Source organism: Apodemus sylvaticus, chromosome 1, assembly GCF_947179515.1.
Source record: "Apodemus sylvaticus chromosome 1, mApoSyl1.1, whole genome shotgun sequence".
NCBI lineage: Eukaryota > Metazoa > Chordata > Mammalia > Rodentia > Muridae > Apodemus > Apodemus sylvaticus.
Window position 1 is genome coordinate 88,281,688 of NC_067472.1, and position 20,726 is coordinate 88,302,413.

A 20,726-nucleotide genomic window follows, 5' to 3' on the forward strand; every position below is an offset into this window, starting at 1 on the left:
ACTTTATTGACAGAACCATCTCACCAGCCCCATGGCTATTGTGTAGCTGGAATTGTAACATACATGCTAGGCTTTTGCTCTGCTGGATTTCCTGCACACTCTCACATGTCTCTGACAATAAGAAAATTGTGTGTGTCTATGCAGATGAGAGTATGTCATTATATCTTACAGAACCAGTGATCTCTTGATGGGTAATACTATTGTAACATATCTGTTATTCTTTTGGAATTCACGTTCATTCACCACCACCACCACCACCCCCAGACAGACCTGTAAAAACTCTTTAAATCTGGTACCTAAGTTTGTTGGGAATACTGATTTATTTTCTTGCTGTTCTCTTCCTCAAGTGGGTGTCAATGAACCCACACTGTTTTTCTTTTTCTAAAAATTACTGCCAACACACACTTGCAAACACCCAACCTCCCATAGGAAGCTTGTTTTAAGTTGTGTGCCTCTGGTCCGCACAGGTTGGCTGGCGAGGTAGGGCTTGAAAACTTAGCACGGAAGAGGGGGTAAGTGGGGAGCAGAAAGCAGAAGGGAAGAGAGAGCCACGGAGACCCGCAATTCTCCACTTGCAAAATAAAAAGCTGTTGCTTCTGCAGTGTGTAAATTGCACAGCACTAAGAGGCTGCAGCGGCTCCCTAATAACAGCGTTCCACAAATCACTGTCCCCTCTCTGCTAAATGCAGGCTTCCCTCTGCTTCCTATCTGGAGTTTTAAGTCTTTATGTCCAATTAGAATGGCTGGGGAGGCCTCCTTCCCATGTTGACGAGCCTCTCGAAATCACTGCCTTGTTACCGGGATGCCTCTGGGGCTCTGCAGAAAGAGCCTGCCTCGCCTTCAGATTGCTGGGTCTTCACAGCCCATGCTGGCACAGGATCATGGCAGGTGGGAAGCCTGGGACTGTGCTGTTGCAGTTGCTTGGCTGTCTGGCAGTGCTTTCTCAGGTGACAGAGGGACGGGGTATCTGTGCTGCCCAACACTAGCCGAGCCCCCAGCAACTGCTGAGACTTTGAAATGTGGGCATAATTTTTAATGCTAGATCGCTCATTATTTTCAAATTTAACTTGTGTATGTATGATATATATGTGTGTGTGTGTGTGTATGCATGTGTGAATGCATTTGTGTGTGTGTGTGTGTGTGTGTAAGCCAGAGGTGATGGAAAATATCTTTCTCTATAACTTCCCAACTTACTTTTTGAGACAGTGTCTCTTACTAAACCCAGAGCTCGCCAATTAGGTAGACTGGCTGGCCAGTCAAGCCTGGGATCCTTCTGTCTGCCTCCCAGTGCTGTGACTAGAGGTGCATGCTGCCTCACTTGGATTTTATGTGGGTGCTGGGAATTTGAACTCTGGGCTTCATTCTTGAGTAGCAAGCATTTTACCCACTAAACTATTTCCTCAGCAGCTGCTGCTGCTGCTGCTGCTGCTTCTTCTTCTTCTTCTTCTTCTTCTTCTTCTTCTTCTTCTTCTTCTTCTTCTTCTTCTTCTTCTTCTTCTTCTTCTTCTTCTCTCTTCCTCTTCCTCTTCTTCTTCTTCCTCTTCCTCCTCCTCCTCCTTCCTCCTCCTCCTCCTCCTCCTCTTCTTCTCCTTCTTTCTTCTCAGATGGAATCCCATGACTCCCAGGAGGGCATCTGACTCAATGCATAGTTGAACATGGCCTTGAAATCCTGACTTTTAAAAATTAATTAATTAATTAATTAATTAATTAATTTATCTATCTATTTATTTTTGGTCTCCATTTCCATATGCTAGGATTACAGGTGTGTGTCCCCCATGCTTGGCTTAATTTTAGTTCGTTTAAATGAAAAGGATCATTTGTGGTACTTGGACTTCTTGGTATAGCTGTGGAAGTCTGTGTTCAACTGCATGGGTGACCCCAAAGCCCCATGTTTTCAATATCTCTTTACACTGGTGAGAAAGAGTCTATTTCCCACCTCCTGGTCAATAGCAAGTGGAGAGGTACCATGTTCTGATACAGCCTTCTTTGGGTCACCATGAAAGCATGCTTGGGCTAGCCTGTGGGAAGATGAGTCATGGGGTAACAGATGAGAGTCATCGGAAGTTGCCCTAGCCCACACCACTGTGGTTCAGTCAACAGTTCCCAGCTAAGAACTGTAGTTCTGACCTGCAGCTGGCTACAGACACAGAAAAGAGGCAGGTTGGAAGATGGCCCAGCTGATTAAATACCCACACTAAGGAAAGATTACAAATTCCCCACCCTGGTCTATTTGTTACAGGTATCATTGCAGAGTCCACAGGTAATGCACTGATAGTGTTTGTTTTGTGACACTATCACAAAACATCATATCATTTGGGAGTGGCTATAGACAGAAGAGAGCTTGCCGCCTGGGATGCACAGAAGAAAGTATGTCAGTCATACTGTGTGTTGCTGCATGTCAAGAACACGAGCTAACAAAGGCTGAGTATTGGAGCAATCTGTTGTTTATTACTTACCTTTCTGTACTTTCTTCCGAGTGTGTGCTTGTGTGTTTTCCTGTGTGTGTGTGTTTGGATGAGTGTATATATGTGAAGTTGTTGGTGTGTGCATAATGTGCCTATGGCGGTCAGCCTTGGACACTGTGGTGGTTTGAATATGCTTGAGCCATGGAAGTGGCACTGTTAGGTGGTGTGGCCTTATTGGAGGAGGTATGGCCTTGTTAGCGGAAGTATGTCACTGTGGAGGCCGGGCTTTGAGGTCTCATATATGTGCTCAAGTCTGGTCAGTGTAACACAGTTCCCTCCCTTCTGGTGCCTGAGGATCAAGATGGAGAGCTCTCGGTTCCTCCAGCACCATGTCTGCCTGCATGCTGCCACGCTTCCCACTATGATGATGGACTGAACCTCTGAAACTGTAAGCCAGCTCCAATTAAATACTTTATAAGAGTTCCCTTGATTATGTTGTCTCTTCACAGCAATAAAACTAAGACAGGTGCCTTCTGCCTTTTATTTGAGATCAGGTCCCTTTTGGCCTGGTCAGTTAGGCCAGGCTAGCTGGCCTATGAGCCTCCAGGATCCATATCTCCTACTCAGGTGTTACAGAGCAGGCTGGAGATCCAAACTCAGCCTTCATGTTTGTGAGACAAGAGATTTCCCTACTGAGCCATCCCCACCAAAGCTTCTGTTGTCTGACTCCATAATGCCTCCATGGAGACTCTATAAGAATCTCTTCACTTTCTCCTGTGCATTCTCTCCACTAGTTGCCTCCTTATGAGCCACAGAGGCACTTAATACTTGCTGCTAAACTCAAACCTCTTGCCTGGATTGCAAAGCTGTCTTTCTCAGCTTGTTTTGTTCCTCAAAGCCCAAACCTACCACTTGTTGGCCATTGATACCTTAATTTAAGCTCCTGGGTGTGCTGAGTTCAGATGTGCCTCAGGGCCTTTGCACAAGGCACTCTTTCTGCTGGGGATGTTCTCCTTTTGTGCATATGTGGTAAGCTTTGCCTTGCCTTTACACTTAATGAGAACTATTTCACAACTCAGAAAAGCATCTGTTCTTATCAGTAAGTTTTACTCTCTTTCCCTTCCTTCCCCCCTGTGTGTATTTGTGTGTGTTTGAACACGCATGCACGTGCAAGCAAGCATCCACACACACAGACTTAGGAACTGTGTATCTGTACACTAGAATGTGAAGGTAAGGACCTTGGGATCAGATCTGTCTGGGTCAGAGGTGAATGTTCCATGTCTAACCAAGAGCCTGGTACACAGTAGGTATTCGAGCAGTGATTGCTGATGAGTGATAACCTCTAGCTTTGTACTTTTTAAGTACATCTGAGGATCAGGTAACCCAAGGTGTAACACAAAGCCCCTCTGCACCTTATGGTCATATTACTCCATCTCTACATAATGACAACAGCAGCTTCACCAAGAAAAGGGAAATAGCCAAGACGCAGAACAATACTTTACAGAATTCATTGGGAACATTTGTTTGGCCCACTTCCATCCCTTATTTAAATAAGGTGAGCATCAGAAAAATAAAGCAACATACGGTTTTGGGTTTCTAGTTGCCTTGAAAAAGCAAATGATTTGGTAGTCAACTTCAAGTTGACATCTTAACCACATTGGGCAAAAGTTGAACTCAGAAGCACAAGTGGTCTAGACTGGCATGCACAGCGCCTCATGCAGGGCTCATCCTGACTTGCAAGTGCATGAACCTCAGGTGATCTAGGTTAGTGTGCACAATGTCCTCTGTGGGACTCACACTAACTTACAAGTAGTATTATTTGCTGGGGTCTGAGTTAAGGTTTTGTAGCAACATATTGGCATCTCAATCCCTGCATGGTGGATTGGAAGTGGCCTCTATTTTCTTGTTCTCCTATGTTTGAATCTGTTATATCAAACATTTCTGCAAAAGCACATGCATTACTTTATAATGAGAAACTGAATCAATAAGCACTGTCTTATGAAAGGTTGCACCACAGCCTGCAACTACACAGAGTGCATGAACTGCCCAGATCAGATAAAAGGAACTTGCTATTTCCCTAGATGCCCCACGGGTAGCAATTCATTCTCCTCTGCCTTTTTGGGATAAGGGTCCTTTGTCCTGATTTATTCCCAGCCTCCGATTCATAAATACATGGGTTTGCCCATGGCAAGGCACAATAGCTCCATCACAATAAAAAATGAAGGAGAAAAGCCAAAGGATTCTGGGCCTGAGGCAACTAGATGGCTTGCTTCATTCCAAAGCAAGTACTAGGAGAAAGTTTCAACAACCCTAAATAAATCGGGAGTGTCTTTTGGAATTTCCTATAAGATCATTTATCTTATAAGTTCTAGGAGGCTTATGATTAAGCTGGAAGGACAGTTGTTGGACAAGTTTGGGACCATCAGTGTGCTATACACTGGGTAGACCATCAGTGGTGTCAAGATTGATACTCTTCCCACAGACTGGACAGGGGAAAGATACTCACTGACACTGATACTAGGTGGTACAGTCACATGTGATGGGCCTGTTAGAGGTGATGGCTTGGGAGAGAGATGGGGGTGTCTGGACTCTCTGATCCCAGAGAGGGATTGGGTGATAGCTCATTGGGTAAAAGTGCTTGCTATAACACACACAGGCTTCAGACAGGGTGGGACTTGATAGCCTTAATGACTGGGAAAGCTAGATTGTACAGTGATGACACAGTAAATAAAAGACCACAATGAGAGAACAGCGAGAGGGGCAGCTAAGCACTCACTATTTCAACCAGAACACTCACTGCTAACCATTGTGACACTTTATCCAGGGCCACCAGGGTACCAGAATTGTGTGTAAGCTACTGAGCACTCAGCATGTAAGATACTATTCAAGTGACGATGATAATACACACTCGAGAGGTGGCTTGGGAGCACTTCCTTTTTATCTTATATGTGAAGGAACTGAGAGTCGGAGGATCTGACTTTGCTCAAGGTCAAAATAATGGTGCACATCTGTGATCTTGGCATGTGGCAGCTGAGGCTGGAGGATCACCGTGAGCTTAAGGTCAGTCTGGGTGACATAGTACGATACTGTGAGCAAAAGGGAAAAGCCAAGGAAGACAGGCCAATTGGAAAGAAGGAAGGAAGGAAGGAAAAAAGAAAGAAAGAACAAAAGGAAGAAAGAAAGAAACTAGGAGAGAGAGGGGGAAGGAGAGGAGTAGAGAGAGGGGGAGGGGGAGGGGGAGGGAGAGTACATGTAGGTAGCATAAGCAATGACAATGATTAAGGCCAACATCACAGCTTGTGTTCAGAGACTGAAGGGAGGAGCAGAGTGCTAGCATAGAGACTCATGTGGTGATCAGGAGGAGGGGGGGAGAAAGCACCACATTAGCACCCTTTTCTGCCTGGGACCCAGTTGAGCACCTGGCTCACCTGCAGCTGTTCTCTCCATCCGTGTGTAACGACGACTCAGCCCTTCGAAGACCCAGACGGATGAAGGAATGGTACAGGGTGAGGGCCACGTCGCTGAGGCTGTGGATGCCATCTGGTTCATCATAGACGTTCTCCCAGTAGGAGCGGAGGCCTGGGGTGCCGGCAGGATAGTTCCCGTACAGGTAAGAGTCTAGCTGCCCAATGATTTCCTGGTTCACTATGGCTTCGAACTTTCGGGCAAAGAAGGTGGGCCGGGCTGTCTGCTGTGCTCAGGAGAGAAAAAAGAAAACCTAAGTTTTATTATCAAGCAGTGGGGGTCATCTTTATCCTGTATCCTGCAAGGAGAAGCAAGGCACTGCAGTAAACCCGCCAGCTTCAAACTCCAGCCCTGTGACTCCACAACCTGTTTTCAACTTTATCCTTTACAAAATGGGTCATACAGAGAGTGGATGACGTTAGTATCTGTAAGGCATCAAAGCATGGTGGGCATTTAGGAAGCACCACTCAAATGACCCTGAAATAAATTGAACCGTGGGTGTTCAGTGCGAGCATTGGCTCCCAGCTTTTTAGTGAAGGTCACAGACCAGCATCCCAGGATGGATGTGTTTTACTTGGCTGGGAGAATGCTTTAAAATCAAATTCACTGGCAATGTTTACAAAGTGGAAACAACGGTGGCTTCCTTTTATATAGTGGCTGTTGTGGCAAACCTGGGTCACATTCTGAGGTGGCAATGGTAGGTAAACTGGAATAGCGGACCATCCCTTTGGACAAAACACGGGCTCGTCTTCCTGTCATTGCCCTGGTATCCCCTAGCACCTTAGCTGACTTGTGGGCTCACAGGGGACACTCCAGGGGGAGTTGGGACTATGGCACTCTGCACTTGACAGCTTTCCAAGTGGCTCCAAAGAAAAACGCCATCACTCACATATGGGACTCTACCTTGTCTATGACCCTTCCTCTCTGTTATCCTAATATTATCCTTTGTCTCAGCTAATCTGGAATTTCAGGACTACAGATCTGCTAGATAACCATTTTACAATAGAAATAAAAAGTTCCTGTCGACCAGCAGCTGTTTTCTTAGAGCCAGTAAGACTCCATACAACCTATCGCAGGGTGGTGATTGGCTGGACCGTGGTCTGAGCAAGACTTCCAGACATGCAGACCCACAGATCTTGCCTTTTCTCTACTCTGTCAACAACCCTAGGGATGACATTCAGAAATGTAAATCCCAAATGAAGCTCCTGGGTGATTTTGTTTGCCATGTGAAATGAGAGCACGTGGAAATGGGCCCAGAGGGAGAAGATTTGTTCACAGATAGATAGCAAATCGGTGGCAGATCCTGGGTGAAGACTTAGGGTTGAAAGTCAAAGAGATGATGTGTGTTGACTAGGGGAGACAGCTCAGCTAGGGAGGTGTTTGCTCTGCAAGCATGAGCTCCTGAATTGCGATCTCTGGACCTGTGCAAAAATGCTGGGCAAGTGGTGTGTGCCTGGACTCCCAGGGCTATGGAGGCAGAGTCAGGAAGATCCTTGGGGCTGGCTGGTCAGACTGCCTAGCCAAATCTGGGAATTCTGGGTTTATGGAGAGACCCTGCTTCATGGAGAGTATTGTTAAAATACCTCCTTTAGGGAAACTTATCTACTTCTTCTTCATAAGACCTCAATGTCAAACCAAGGTTCAATTAAAGCAATGCTCACCCTGGGGAACCAATGAGTTTCTTAGGCTTACTTTCAGAGTGTTGGGTGGGGGGTTACAGGCAGGAGTGTGGGTGACCACAGTACTTCTTCTTCATAAGACCTCAATGTCAAACCAAGGTTCAATTAAAGCAATGCTCACCCTGGGGAACCAATGAGTTTCTTAGGCTTACTTTCAGAGTGTTGGGTGAGGGGTTACAGGCAGGAGTGTGGGTGACCACAGAGCACCTAGGAGGTCTGCACCAAGCAGAGATGTCGGTGCCATAGCTGAACAGATAGAGCCTCTTCCTGTTAAACTTCCCCAGCCTCTCTACTCTGCCCCCTTCCTGAGAACCTTGGGGCCACAAGCAACTAGGACAGGACAGCAGGCTAGATACTCAGGTGAGAGTTCAATTGTGCTGCAGTCATGTTAACAGTCCATAGGCTACATCATGGTGGATGTTTGCAGGTAGGAAGATGGACGCTGTTTTGCCTAGAGGACTGAGTTCTACATCAGACTGTCCAGAAAAACAGTAGATGAAGCTGGTCTCTATTCACACACACACACACACACACACACACACCTCACATGCAAGCATATTCATGTACACAATGAACAGATTAAAAAAAAACAAAAAAACCACGAAGCACCTACCATCTGTAAGCATTATGCTATTTCTAAGGCAGGGCTTCACAAACATCTTCAGCAGAGGGCCAAACAGTAAATACGTAAAGCACTGAAACCTCTCAACTCTGAAGCCAGGATATATCCAGAGGCAAAATAGTAAATGAGCTATGGAGGCTGCATCCCAACAGAGCTTCGTTTATAAGAGGAGGCTGGACTGACAGGTCAGGGAGCTGTGGTGTGCTGACCCACAGCCTAGGACTGCACAAAGAGATAAAGCCCAGCCAGCCCCGTCCCTTGAGGAGTTCACTCTGGCCATCTGTTGCTGTGGGTCAGACACCGTGGGCCCTCCTGAGGATCAACAGCTGCAGCACTGACACCGATTGCACAGAGAAAAACAAAGGGATGAGTCTCATCACCTAAGCCTCTGGCAATTCTGCCAGGCAGGGTTGCTACCCCCCTTCTGCAGACGAGGAGGATATTTATCTACATTTGTCTCTCAGAGGGAATCGACACTCAGGAAATGCTGACAGCCTAATGCTTGCACCAAATCCCACAGCCCCAAACCCTAAGCTCTTCCTACCACATCCCTCTAGGATAGATTAGAGAGTGAGCAGGAAGCCCTTCAGAAAGAAACATCCTGAAGTCGTGTGGGCCACTCCATCATCTTCCCTTCCTGAGCCCCAGGTTGTCTGTCTGGAGAGGGGTTGGACAGCAATAGGGAGTCAGGCCACTTGAGTCCGTAGCCTCTGCTATTCCTAGGCATGCGTGTCTTTAGGAGTGTCATCCAATTCCTCTCACCTCAATTTCCCTGCCTTCGAAATAGGCACAGGCATGAGTTACTTGCATGTGTTCTCAGTTGCTGTTAAGGGATCCACCATTGTCACTTAATTTGGCTATCGGGTTCCCTATTGACCTATAGGTTGTCATTTTCTAGGGTCAGATAATCTGCCTTATTGGCAAGATGACTTCCACCTCCATCTGCCATTCTCTGATGACAGAAAAATCTTCTACAAGCATACACTTCTTTTTGAAGAATTTATTTGTATGCATGTGTGTGTGTGTGTGTGTGTGTGTGTGTGTGTGTGTGAATGGCATACGCATGTGAGTTCCCAAGGGGGCCAGAATAGGCTATTGATCCCCTGATGCCGAAGTTATGGACATTTGACATAGAGTTGAGAACTGAACTTGGGTCCCCACAAGAGCAGGAATCACTCTTTAGCCCCAAGGGTATGCGTCTATTTTTATCATTCTCTTTCTCAGAGTTCTTTCGGGGGGGGGGGGGGGAAAGCCTTCTATTCTTTTTGCTTCTTCAGTTTCTTGAGTCTAGATGTTGAAAGATAGCCTTGATCTTTACTTATTGCAAAAGAAAGCTGTGTACATTTAGTTCATTATCTAGTTAGTTTGGCTTCACTGGAGACCATGATGTCCTCAGGATGTTGGGGGCTGGCATACAAATGACACATCCAACACCCTGAAGGGAGAAACATCCCCTAGGAATCAGCATACCAAGGCTCTGGGCTGCCATCTCTAAATGCTGAAGGTCTGCAGTGAGGGCAGGGATCTCCCTAGACAGAGGCATGGGCGGGTCACTTTTCTTTATTTAGATAGATGAGGCATTTCCCCCTTGCAGCCATCTTTGTGCATCCTTTCTGCATGAGTGGAGAGTCCCAAACCACCCAAGTGTATGCTTAAGCTACCATGGGTCTGAGGGTCCCCAGGAAGCTCTCAGTGCACCACCAAGTATAGGCAGATAAAGATGCTAAGTAGGGACATCAGGAAGTATAGATGACAACAGAAAAATGGCTGCTTGTTGTGTGACCAGAGAAGCACACAACTAGTGGAAACTAATGGTAAAAATTTCCACATACCCATCTGTCCTTAGCCCTACCAAATTCATTAGCTTCATGGCCATAGAAGAGTGATTTGAATCCCTTTGTTGATTCAGTTTCTCTACCCACAGAGCAGATGATATCCAACCCAGAAAAGCCAATGACTATCGAGGCTCAGGCCCATGGCTGGTAACATTCAACAGGACAGAATGGAGACCAGCTACAAATCCCTGCTTGATGTTGACTTGTAGCTGAGGAGGAGGCTGAGACTCTTGGACAAGCCTCCTGGGAACGGAGATGCTGCATGTGTGTGGCCATGTCCCACAGGACCAGCTTAAGAGACCTGAAGTTCCACAAAGGCCATTTTGGCTCTATGCCAAATGGCTCTATCCACAGCAAGGATGTCTTGTGACGTCATCAGCTTGTGATGCTGCTCTTGCCATCTTTCTGAGAAGCAGGATATCATTTCCATGTGATGACTATTGTAACCCCTACCTGTTCTGTTTAAGCATTTTATGGGGCTTTGTTTCAATTCTGCTGGAAAAGAGGAAGAAATTCAGAGCCCTGCCCCTTCCAGGTACCACACTGTCCTGGGGGCGGCATATACAATGAGAAGAGATTCCATCTAGAGCTGAACCTGGAGGCCACAGTGCCCTCAGGGCTTATATCAGGCAGGTGAGCATTTCCTACCTGCTACCTCCACACTGCTCAGAACAACACAGCGAAAGGCCATTCAGAGACATCACCTCGTATTCATCCTTCGAGTGTATAGAACATGGTGGTCTCCCAATCTGGACACTCCTCAGGTTTTCCCAAGGTCTACTTTGGAAATAACACCAGTAGTCTAGACTTTTCTGGAGACTGGTGATTTCCAAGAAGGGGCTAATTTGAACCTAGGTCACATTTTTGGGATGCTGTGAGATACCTTTGACAGTTGATGAGTGCAACCACCAGTTTGTGGACAGAGATCACAGAGGATGGTCCCTACCAACACAGTGACCACGTCACAATGTCAAGAGTGCTGGGGTAAACATAAAAACCTTCCCTCAAGATATTCAAGCACATGCCCAGAAAATTGTTTTTGACAAATATTCCAGGAGATTGTGACTGAGAGACAATGCAGAGGTGATGTTAAGAATGCCATGGGTGCCTCAAGTTACATCATCTTTGATTGGATGTGTGAACAGCCATGAGTCTCCTCATTCTCTCTCTCTCTCTCTCTCTCTCTCTCTCTCTCTCTCTCTCTCTCTGTATGTGTGTGTGTGTGTGTGTGTAGTGTTTGTCTGCATGTGTGCAGGTGTAAACACCTGTGTGTGTGTGTGTGTGTATATGGAGCTTGGAAGAGGATACTGAGCATCCCTCCCACCCCCACGAGGGCTTCCTGCCTTGAGACAGGTGTTTTACTGAACCTGAAGCTCACCATTTCCAGCTACTCCCCTGCTGGCCACTACACCTCACTTCCTGTCTCTCTATTCCTCAGCACTGTGGTTAAAGACATATAAGCATTCAAGGCTCCTACTATGGGTGCTATGAATCCAAAGTCAGGTCCTTGAGCTTCTGGTGTATCTCTCACTCTTCCTCCACTGAGCCATCTCTTTAGCCTGAGGTGTATGATCATGAACAAGGCTTTGGAACCTTCTGCACCTCAGTTTCTTTCTCACTAAGGTGGAAGGATCCTTATAACAGCAACACGCATATGGCAGGACTATTGGGGGGGGGGGTTAATGAGTCAATCTGGGGAGGAAGGTTCAGCCACCTATCATGGGATATATGCTTGCTAACCCTGGTTATAGCTAGATTGGGCAGTGAGTGGAAGATGGCCCATGCACGGTGTGGCCTTAAAGGCTGGCCGTGGCCTTCTGAGATGGTGTGGTGGGACATGCGGGCTCACCTGGAAGCGGTGGAAGTCCTGGGGCTTGAAGTCGTTGGGGGAGCAGCCGCACCAGTCCACAATGTGCTTGTACTGGCACTTGCAGCCCAGCTTGCGGTTCCAGTTGGTGATGCGCAGGTTGTTGTCCACCATGGTGTCGCAGTGAGGGCTGTTCTCCAGGACCGTGTGGAAAAAGGACTGCAGGAGAAAAAAGGTAACTGAGAACCCAGTAACACAACCAAGTATGTCGGATTGGCATGCCCTTCCTAAGAACCATCAAGCACAGTAATAGTCTCTCAACAGGCACACAGTGTCAGCTGCCAGGCCAGTCCACCAGGGTACATCTATCTCCTTAATCTTCCCCGGCTAATCCTACCTACAAATCCATTGCCTTGAACATCCCTTCACTAGTGCCTAGGATCCGATATAAAGATATCTGCCCTTTATCACCCAGGACATCGGCTATCTGTTTAACCAATAGGGAGAATTTCGGAGGATGTGTCAATAAATGGGGACCAGAGGCAAACATGGGGGAGACAGCTTCCCCAGAAAACTATGGGCTGCCAGAGCTCTTGTTTGCAGAGAGTCAGGTTGGAAACAAACAGGTCAGATTTGAAATAGATTTCTAACAATGTCTAATGAGCTGGGATTTCATCTCTGGATGAGAAAGGCCAGGTTCGTGGCTTCATCCACACAGTGCAACTGCCCATCACTTTCACTACAACACAAGAAAAGGTGGGGCAGAGATGCTGCAGCTGGTAGTGCTGGGACAGGGAGCCACTGCACTAAGGTAGTAAGTATGGTTAGAACTGGAGTTAGGGGTGTATTTCTGTCCATGGTGCTTAATCAAGAACCATTGACCTCACAGCAAGGTTAAACAGGATATTGAGGGGTTGTTTCCTGTCCATGGTACTGAACCAGGAGCCCATTATGACACAAGGTGGGCTGCATACTTTTTGGGGTAATGAACCAGGACCCACTGTTATTTTCTAATTGTAAGACTCTTGGCCAGTTCTTCCCAGGATCCTGTTAGAAAGGCAATGCTGGGAGACATTGGATGGAGCCACTGAGATGCTAAGAGACAGAAGGGAAAGAGATTCCTGTTTCAACACTATTTTATAACAGTCTCTGCCAACCAGAGAATACATTTTCTTCTGGGCTCTGCTCCCCTAGGGGAAGCTGTTGGTGGATATGTGTCTGACTGGCAGATTTATGGACACAGCCTTTAGATTTCTATTAAGCCCTGGAGTTGTCTAGGAAAGAACAAGCAGGCAGACACAGCACAATGGAGGAAGAGGGACTGACTGAGACCCTAGGGACCAGGTGTTGAGGCAGGGGTATGGAAGTGAGTGCACTCAGAGCATTGGGTACCCATGGCGTGGCTGGCATAGCACCGAGAACTACTGAACTCCTGGAGACTCTTGTCTAAATGGGTGGATGGGCAGAATGAAGTACCACCTGCCACTCAAGGCCACTCACTTGCCTTCCTTTGATGCTAATGACATTGGCAGGGGACCTGGATTTAAACTTGAATTGTCTACAAGCTCACAGAGGCACCTCTCTTCCATCAAGCAGTGGGGGAAAGTACCCAATTACCAATTGCCCTGTGTCCTTTATAACGATGCAGAAATTCCCTGCAAGATAATGGATGAGGAGGTTATCAGAATGGAGAGAAAAGGTGATTTTCGCTGAAATAGGATTAAAAGCTGATGACTTAACATGCGCGCAGAATAGCAAAATCTGGCTCTGGGAGGCTGGGTTTCTCACAATGAGGTGTGTGGACAGCCTGGCCTGATTATACATGGGAACCATCCACAGAGATGCATGGCCTGTTCCTGGCTGTGTGAGCAGAGCTTGAGGCCCAGCAGGGGTGAGGCAGAGAACCACCCATGAGCAGTGTCACAGGTTCTGTGGAAACAGAACAAACACTGTGCTCTTCCTGAGGTTAGAAGTCAGGATAAAACTGGCTTGAGGTCAGGAAGATGAAGCTAGAAGCTACAAGCTCAGATCTGAGAGAAGGTAGCATCTAGCACATAGCCGGCAACAAATCAGGATGTGCCAGGCTGTTTAGAATGGAGCCTTATGCAATGGGGGCTGCACCTTGATGTCACAGAAGACTCAGGGGCTTGCTCCACAGGCTCCACAGGAAGGGCTGAGCCATGATGGCTGGCAATGGAGAGGGCCAGGGAAAGACATCCCATTTGGCTGTCTCGGGGCAATTTTGGATTAGGAGTGTGTGTGTGTGTGTGTGTGTGTGTGTGTGTGCAATGAAGACAGCACTATCAGGGATTGACAGGAGTGACAGAACTGTATTCAAATGAGAAAAGGGATTACTGGTGCTGAAAATGGTTATTACTTTACTGCATGATTGATGACTGGAAGATGTGATGTGGCTGTGTCCTGCAACTGTTAGCATGCGCCACACAATTGCAGAGAGTGTCATCAACAGTCAGAAGGTGTGCAATTCTAACACTTTTTTTTCTGCTGCAAATAGCAGTAACATCTTTTTCTACAAAAATCAGAATATTGGAATTTTTTTTCTATTATGAATAGGGGCTGAGTGACTTGAACAAGAGCTGCTTTTTTCTTTTCTTTTTACTTTGCACATACAGAGACCATGCAGGTTGAGGGCAGCATCCTTGGCAATACTGTGTACCACAGTTATTACTACGAGGCCAAGGTCTGCAGGGACTGCAGCACTGTCCGGTGGGTCAGAGGACAGTTGCTGGAGCCAAGATCGCATTGCCAAACATTCACTCTCTGCTAAGGTTACACCTAGCTTCTCTCCCCTCCCCCACCCTGGGGCTTTCCTGGAACTCACCTCAGCAGGAAGGAGGGTGTAAGAGTAGAACTGCTTCATCTTGGTCACCAGGTCATCCGTGGAAAACGCCACATACTCTACAAACTTCCGGTTTAGCAGGAACCAATCGGAGCCGCCATCCACAGCAATGCCCTCTGGGATCCGCCGGTCTCCCAGGCGCCACATGTGTGTATCACACTCTAGGAAGAGACGGTCCAAGCCCTGCTTCCGGATGAACCTGGGTGAAACAAGTTGGCCTTGAGGACCTGGGTAAAAGAGGTCTTCCCAGAGCCTAAAGACAGTATCCTGGCAGCCACCACATTTACTGAGAGCTTCCTGTGTGCTCATCTGAGCTGGGGACTTCCATGCAGAGTCTACCTCTTGTTCCTCCTGAGTGAGGCAGGGCATAGCGCCTGTGGGGCAGAAGTCACTCTTGCCCTCTTGGATAGAACCACCGAGCCCAGAGAGTCTACCCAGCAACTTCAGTCTCGCCCCCACTTCCCTAGAATATTTCCCAAGAGCCTTTTAGTGGTTGCTGTGGCAGTTTGATGAATGAATGCAGATCAGGGGTCCTCATCTTAGCACAGTGCTATGAAATTCCTTCACACACAGAGATACACAAACAGACACACACACACACACACACACACACCTCATTTAGGACTACAAGGCAGATAGGGCAGAAGTAGTGTTTCTTTTCTCAGTCTTTCTGTGTGTCTCTGTCTCTCTCTGCAGCCAGGAAAATGAAAGCTCCTTAGACAAGATCTAAGAAAGTGAGTGTGTCGGGATTGTGGGCAGAGCTATAAACTAGCTTTCTTCTTGAACGTCCAGTTCACTCACAGTGAGTCTTTATTGAATACCTACTGTGTGCTAGGTATGCTTTGAGGTGCTCACGGGGATCAAACATGAAGGAAAGTGATCATTATTCTAATGATCTGGGTATGTGTGGGAGCTTACAGTCCAGAAGGCTCCCAATGCAGGGATCCTCTGCTGTCCCAGCCTTCTGAGCCATGGGCTGGTGCAGGCATATGCAACATTGAAGCTTTGAGTAACAAACCTCTGTGGGAATCTTCTCCTTGTCATACCTGCAGCACCCCCACACCATGTTGGGCTGACACCTTTTCCAAAGACACACAGGACTCACATGCCAGCAGAATCCACCAGAACACCCAGATGTGCAGAAGACCTAGGTGTCCAGTGTCCCTGGTCTTATTTTTTTCTATTGAGTTCATACATAAATACCTACTCTTCCTGAGGAATCCAATGGGAGCTGTTGGTTGTAGCCACACTATCCCTTTCCACAAAAGCATGCTGGACTCTGAAATATCCATGGACTCATGAGCTTTGAAATATCAAATCCTGCCTTGACTCTGGCTACTAATAGTCACACAATAGTGTCCAGTGGCTGCACAGAACTATGCTAAAAACTTAAATTTCAGATAACTTCTGTGAAAATCCATATGGAAACCATGCTATCAGAGAGATGGGTGAGAACCTAGCAAATTCCTTTCAGGGAACAGGAGTGTTTATGGGTTATTATTATGGGCTAATAGCATGTTTTAATTTTAATGTGGTGTCTGGGGTCATAATACCCAAATGCAATATTCATGTCCATGTCATCTCCAAAATGAAATGCTCATGACCTCAGGGGACCAGGCTCCATGTTTACTGCCATTTCAAACAGGATAAGCTGCAAGTGTGCACTTTGGTTAAAATGAGTAAATAAAGACAACCCATTCCTCACGATTAGAACAAGTTCCTCCTGCCACGGGCACTACGAGGACATTGGTTTGTTTTGGAAGATGGCAGCAGCCAAGAGTCTGGGGGAAACCGGGGGAGCAGAGTCAACATTTTGAGCCAACTATTTAATTTTTAAATTTTCATTTTCCCTGTCCTGTGCACTCATTGTAACTTGAAACATGAAGGGTGAAGCTGGAAGACAGCACAGGTCTAAAGACCCCCTCTCTTTATAGGTGTTGGCTCCTGGGTCCTCTCCCACGAGGGTTGAGCACCAGTTTGCATCTACAGGATTCATAATGGACAGAAGGGACTAAGAATGTTCACCCCACCCTTCCAGCTTTACTTCTCCTTGCCATGGTTACCCTGGGGCATCTGGGCAACAGGTGGTGCCACAACAGCACAGGCACTGTGCAGAGCCAGGCTCAACGCATCTCCAGGAACCCATCATTGTAATCCCAACAGCCTCCCAAATCAGATGCCCCTGCAAGGGCTTTGCAAAGCATTTAGTAAGCACTAGTCATCCCAGCAAGGAACAGGGACAACCTTCAATGGACTCCAGTTGATAAGTGGCACCTCTCTCCTGTTCCCAGCATCCTGAATCCAATGGACTCTTCTGTAAGCGACCCCCTTCTCCCAGTCCCAGCATCCTGAATCTTTCCCATGCTTTAGTGTTATTTGCTGCATATTTTTCCTCATTTTCAAGGTCCTTATTTGTAATCTGTTTCTGCTCACCAGGTATAAGACTCAAAACAGCAGAGATGTTTGTCTTCTGTTTTTTCTACTGTAAGATCTAGAATAATGCATTGCATATTCCAGATACGAGTGGCAAATGTTTACTTAAGGGATGAATGGACAATAAAAAAAGGCAGGAGCTGCAAGCATTAGACAACCAGGAAGTCACAGAAATGGCATAACCAGGTACCCACCCAATGGCTCTAACATCCGACATGCTGCAGATGTGTTAGAGGAAAGGTTGAGTAATTTCAGTCAGGCTTGGAAATCTCAGGACTTGGGAAAGTGAGGCAGGGGGCTTGCCTTGAACTCAAGATCAGCTTGGGCTGTATAATGAATGCCAGGCCAGCTGGAGCTACACAGCAAAAACTTGCCTCAAATAAAGCAAAGCCAAGAAAGGCTAAGTAACTCTCAAAGTCAAAGAGCTAGGGGTCTTGAACTGGACTCCAAGGTAAGCTCTTGATGTCTTTGACATTCTTTGCTGCTTCAGCTGACCTGGGCCCCTCTGAAAGGGCAGAGATGAGGGATCTGAGCAGTTCTGCCGCCTTAAGGAGACAATGTCCGAGGATAAGAGTCTCATTTTTCTTTGAAAGGAGGTTTTCTGGGGGCCCCATTCAGACTCGCACCTTCAGGGTGGGCTTCCAGAATCTCAAATAGAAGCTCTTACTTCCTGGGTTCTGAGAAGTGTGTGGCTTGCCTTTCGAAGAGTTGGCCAGGAGCTAGCACTAGGTTTTGATCTGGGCAGACTCCAGCATCTTTGGTGACCACTCAGGTGACCACTTTGGTGACTATCAGGGCTAAAGGGACAGGGAGAGTCATGATTTTATCAGCCCCAGAGAGCATCTTTGCTACTCCAGATCCTGGTCTCTGCTAAGACAAGGATTGAAAACACCATCTCTGTTCTTTTCTCCCATCTAGAGGCAGAGAACAAAGTACGTACTGTCGGCTACTGTTTGCCGAGTACACACCACAGCCTAGCAGCTGTGAATCCAGTATGATATACTCTCTCATGCAGTCTTTACTGGGGGGAGGGGAGAGGGAGATGGGGGCAGGAGAGTGTGTGAGTTCTCATGCAATCGGAAAAGATTATTTCACATTGTCTTGAAAAAACAGAAGGGTCCATGGCAGGCAAATGGGAGGCCACGTAGTCACAGTCCTGTGTGGGGTGGGGGTGGGGTGGGAATAACATAAAGTTCTAATGTGACGTAGCTCCTGAAACTCACGGGATCCCAGAAGTGTGATAAATACCTAAGTCAGGAGTGGAAACATAGGAATGTTGTCTGCTTTCTCCACCAGAGGTGCAGTATTAATTATGTACTCGCTTTATGCTCCGTGTTAGCCAGGGGAGGGAAGCAAGATGGTACTAAAGGAACTCCAGACAGCAGATCTACAGGGGAGCAAGGGGGGACGGGAAGGGGAGCTCCTGACCAGGCTCCCTGCGGACTTGCCAACTTTAGGTTAATCAGTTACCTGTTTACACATCCAGTGGGATTTGAGCTGGAGAATTAATTCAGTGTCAGGGAAGGGAGATGCCTGGTGCTGCTCAGAGTCCTTCTGGTACCCAGTGTGGGAATGCTGCCTGTGACAGGTGAGTGCAGACAGGAGAAGGAGGAGCTGCCTGGGCTGCTTCAGATCGGAGCTGGATCCTCTCCCAGTCTTACACCTGTCTGTTCTTCCCATAGTGGAAAGACTCCAGGAGCCTTTCTGAGAGCTGGAGTCACATGTCTGGCACTTCTAAGAGGCCTCTCCATCATCTTCCCTGTTTGCTTCCTATTCAAAGCAACTGTCCCAAGAGGCTATATATTAATTTGCTTCCTTCTTTGTTTCTTCAGAATAGGAACTGGACCTCGGGGCCTGGCACGTGTCTCCAAGATCTCTGCCACTGAGTAGTTCTCTCTTATGCACCTTTGTATTTAAATATTTTACATGCATTTATTTATTCCTTGTGTGTGTATGTATGTATGTATGTATGCATGCATGCATGCATGCATGCATGCATGCTCGTGTGTCTCTATTACATGCTATGGTAAACATGTGGAGGTCCAAGAACAATTTGCAGAAGTTGGTTCTTTCCTTCCTCAGTGTGGGTGTTGGGGTTTGAACTCAGGTCATCAAACTTGGCAAAAAGTACTTTCCACCAAATGAGTCGTCAGTCATTTTTAAAAACAAATCAATTATTTGTTTTTAGTTTTTAATAAACAACTATTACCTACTCCTCCTGTGTGTCTGTCTTTCTGTCTCTGTCACTCTGTTGTGTCTGCACTCTGTCCTACCAGTGTGTGTGTGTGTGTGTGCGCGCGCGCGCGTGCAGGCACATGTGCCATGATGTGCATGCAGAGACCAAAGTACAACTCTGTGGCGCTGCTTCTCTCCTCCTGCCTTTCCATAGTCTTTGGGGACCAAACTCAGATTACCAGGCTTCTGTGGCCACGCCCTGTCACTCAGCCATCTCACTGGTGTCATCTGGTTCCTTCTTAGAGACTTTTCATCTTGAGTCAAGTCTCAATAACTCTCCCGGGCTGTCCTTGAACTTGCCACCTTCCTTCCTCAGCCTCACGCAGATGGCTGCACAGGCCTGCACCATCATGCTTGGCTCTGATTCAGTAAATCCTAGAAAATTATAGTGCTGACCTTAGTCTCATCACTGCAGTTTACAGACAGTTTACAGGGAGCAAATACACAGATAATTAGCGGCTTCCAGAGGGTCTCTGCAGTCCTCTGTGGGAGCACAGAGTGCTGAGGGAGGGCAGGCGACTCCTGGCCTGGATGGTTAACGTCTATGCTGCAACTGGGTCAGTGACAAGCCGTTAAGACCTGGGGGGCTGGGATGAGACACCGTGAGCCTCTGGTCCTCAGCTGTATGTTTCTCTCCAATCAGAAAGCATCCACCAAGAGAGGTTGGAATGGGGTACCATATTCACAGTGTGAAGCTTCCTGCAGTCAGCGAGCCAGGTCACCCTGTTGTTGTTACACAGAGGCAAGGCCAGTCAGTGTGCTGGAGACCCACACTAAGATGTAGCAGAGCTGACATTCTTTTTTTTTTTTAAGGATTATTTATTATTATATGTAAGTACACTCTAGCTGTCTTCAGACATTCCAGAAGAGGGAGTCAGATTTCATTATGGATGGTTGTGAGCCACCATGTGGTTGCTGGGATTTGAACTCAGGACCTTCGGAAGAGCAATCAGTGCTCTTAACCACTGAGCCATCTCTCCAACCCCAGAGATGACATTCTGATGCTAACATTTCTGTCTTACCATTTGCATTATATCACGTCCCAAATGCTGCACTCTTCCTGGTGACTGAGAAATTACATAGAACAGAAAATATCCCACAAGAAGCTACTGTATCAGAGGGAGCGGAGTTTTCCTTTTTATTTCCCTGTCCCCACACTGAGACCCAGGCAGACTGCATCTGAGCAGAGGCAAGGAGCTCCCAGAGAAAGTTCCATGATTTGGGGCTCAGAATAAACTCAGGGCACAGGTTCTGGTCCAGCTGATTCTCCCTAGGGAATGATGACGACGCTCCACATGTCAGTCATTCCATTTAGGACTGAGGTTTTTTGGATGGAAACTCGGGGAAGCAGTGAGCACAGCACTCCCATTCATTTAATTACAGGA

The 20,726-nt window shown here is 47.1% G+C and overlaps 1 protein-coding gene across 2 annotated transcripts in view; it reads right to left on the reverse strand.

Moving 5' to 3' along the window:
• Positions 1–20,726, reverse strand: part of Xylt1 (xylosyltransferase 1) — a 286,991-nt gene that overhangs the window by 17,587 nt on the left and 248,678 nt on the right. For both annotated transcript variants that reach the window (XM_052200661.1, XM_052200654.1), the window contains 3 exons: positions 14,656–14,872; positions 11,856–12,032; positions 5,834–6,096 (listed from right to left, as the gene is read on the reverse strand). In XM_052200661.1, the coding sequence (XP_052056621.1) occupies positions 5,834–6,096; positions 11,856–12,032; positions 14,656–14,872 (657 nt within the window). The remainder of the gene's footprint in view (positions 1–5,833; positions 6,097–11,855; positions 12,033–14,655; positions 14,873–20,726) is intronic.